Source organism: Dinoponera quadriceps, unplaced genomic scaffold (genome assembly GCF_001313825.1).
Source record: "Dinoponera quadriceps isolate SergipeBrazil2010 unplaced genomic scaffold, ASM131382v1 scaffold9572, whole genome shotgun sequence".
Classification (NCBI taxonomy): Eukaryota; Metazoa; Arthropoda; class Insecta; order Hymenoptera; family Formicidae; genus Dinoponera; species Dinoponera quadriceps.
In genome coordinates, this window is record NW_014563347.1 from 1 (window position 1) to 1,791 (window position 1,791).

A 1,791-nucleotide genomic window follows, 5' to 3' on the forward strand; every position below is an offset into this window, starting at 1 on the left:
AAAAAAAAAATTAATTATACATTATTTAATTAAAATTCATTCGAATATTTGTTTTACATAACTCTAGTATTGTTCATAAGTAATAAAAATTAATTTGTATACGTTTAAACATTTTTCTTACAGAATATCGTTGCACCAATGCAAAGTATAAAATGAGAATACATTATCGAATTTAGAAATGTATTCCTCAGACAAATTTTTAGTTTGGATGTCTAATACTTTGAACTTAAGTCGCTCCTCATCACCATGTATTTCCGTTGCATGCTTGATTACGTTCTCCGAAATATCCGTACCTTCGCATGATATATAATACACGAATTAAATCATGTATTTAATAATAATTAATAATCTATACAATAATATATTTTATGGCTTAATGTTCGCTATATTTTCCAATTTGTTATTCTTTACCAATTATTGTGGCTTTTGGATCAAGGGCTGGCAAGAGATTATATCTCATTTGATCCCCGTTGCCGCAACCAATGTCAATACAATTTCCAGACATATTTTTTAGCTCTTCATCGAACTCATCGATTAAGAACTGTATCGTAGAATGCGATGCGTTATCAGATTGGTGGTATTTTTTCAGATCTGCCATATCGAGTTGAAGAAATATATACGGAAATATTTCAGAATATCACCTTTCTTATATCTTACACACTTCAGTGATGTCTGTAATTTATGAAAGCTAAGTAGGATGTGTTAAAAACATAAAATACATATAGAATCTGTGCGCAAGACTTTTGCACATATACTAATCGCTAGAAAAATTTTAACATGTAATAAATATTATGGACATTTTCAGCAAAACACTTCTCTTGAAATACAACAACGATACAAACAACGATACAAACAACGATACAAAGTCAATTTTTTTTACTGGCAAGTTTCTTTTCCTTCATTGGCAACCCGGGAAAAAAGATTATATATGAAATTTGCCCATATATGGGTATATATAATCATATATGTCCACAATGAAAAAATACTGTTGTTTATAAATTATATGCAAGTACAATCGAAGTAAATACTTCTGGTTACTTCTGGCAGCACATGATATCGCCGTTTAACGCGTTAATTGCCACGTCAGTCACCGGTGACTGACAGTATAAAATACGATATAAAACTAAAAAAATTACATAGTTTTAATAAATTTTAAGTAATTTCAGGATTGTATCATTAATGTACTTAAATATTTCTTATCAAAAAATTTTAATGGATTTTATTGAAGCTTTATTGCGCTTGGCATTGCTATACCACAATATCAGCGCACTTCTAAGCAGCGCGCGTGGCCTGATGGAGATTTTCTCCGAAATGCGAGTGGCGGTTAACGTGTTAATTAAATGTCATAACATCATTTTTTTCGTATGAATTTATATGATCATATATATAACCACGTATGAGCAAAATATGTAGTAGCAAGTACTAAAGGCGAATTAAGAAATCTTCTTTGCAAATACTTACGAGTTGCCTTATCAAAGTATGAGGGTCGAATGAGCAACGATGTTCTCCAACCGTCTGAATATATGTGAAATGGTCAACTTGAGCCAGCGGCACACGATACTTGTTTTTGTGGTGTATCGACCAGTTAGAACGCAGTATTTCCCTCCAGCAAGCAATCCAACATGAAACAAACCTCGTGTGCTACTGGCTTTACTGGCATAAGCGATACTACGCAAGCACGTGAATTTCGAATATCGTTATAACATAAATCGTAAAAAATTGTAAAGACCTAGTTATTTTGAGCATAATTTCGAGTGAAGTTTAAGCACAGTAAAACATTTAGGTAAATAT

The 1,791-nt window shown here is 31.8% G+C and overlaps 1 protein-coding gene across 1 annotated transcript; it reads right to left on the reverse strand.

Moving 5' to 3' along the window:
* Nucleotides 1–69: 69 nt before the first annotated feature.
* Nucleotides 70–1,749, reverse strand: LOC106751196 (juvenile hormone acid O-methyltransferase-like). The gene is made up of 3 exons (XM_014632027.1): nucleotides 1,462–1,749; nucleotides 412–672; nucleotides 70–293 (listed from the first exon to the last, which is right to left on the reverse strand). The coding sequence occupies exons 2-3, from the start codon at nucleotides 596–598 to the stop codon at nucleotides 118–120; spliced, it is 363 nt and encodes a 120-aa protein (XP_014487513.1). The 5' UTR covers nucleotides 599–672; nucleotides 1,462–1,749; the 3' UTR covers nucleotides 70–117.
* Between the last annotated feature and the right edge of the window lie 42 nt (nucleotides 1,750–1,791).

Bases quoted from the DNA above. Each gene is read 5' to 3' on its own strand.
- LOC106751196 (XM_014632027.1), bottom strand. From the start codon at position 598: ATGGCAGATCTGAAAAAATACCACCAATCTGATAACGCATCGCATTCT. The intron at 294-411 runs GTAAAGAATAAC...TATCATGCGAAG, and splicing joins TCCAAAAGCCACAATAATTG to GTACGGATATTTCGGAGAAC.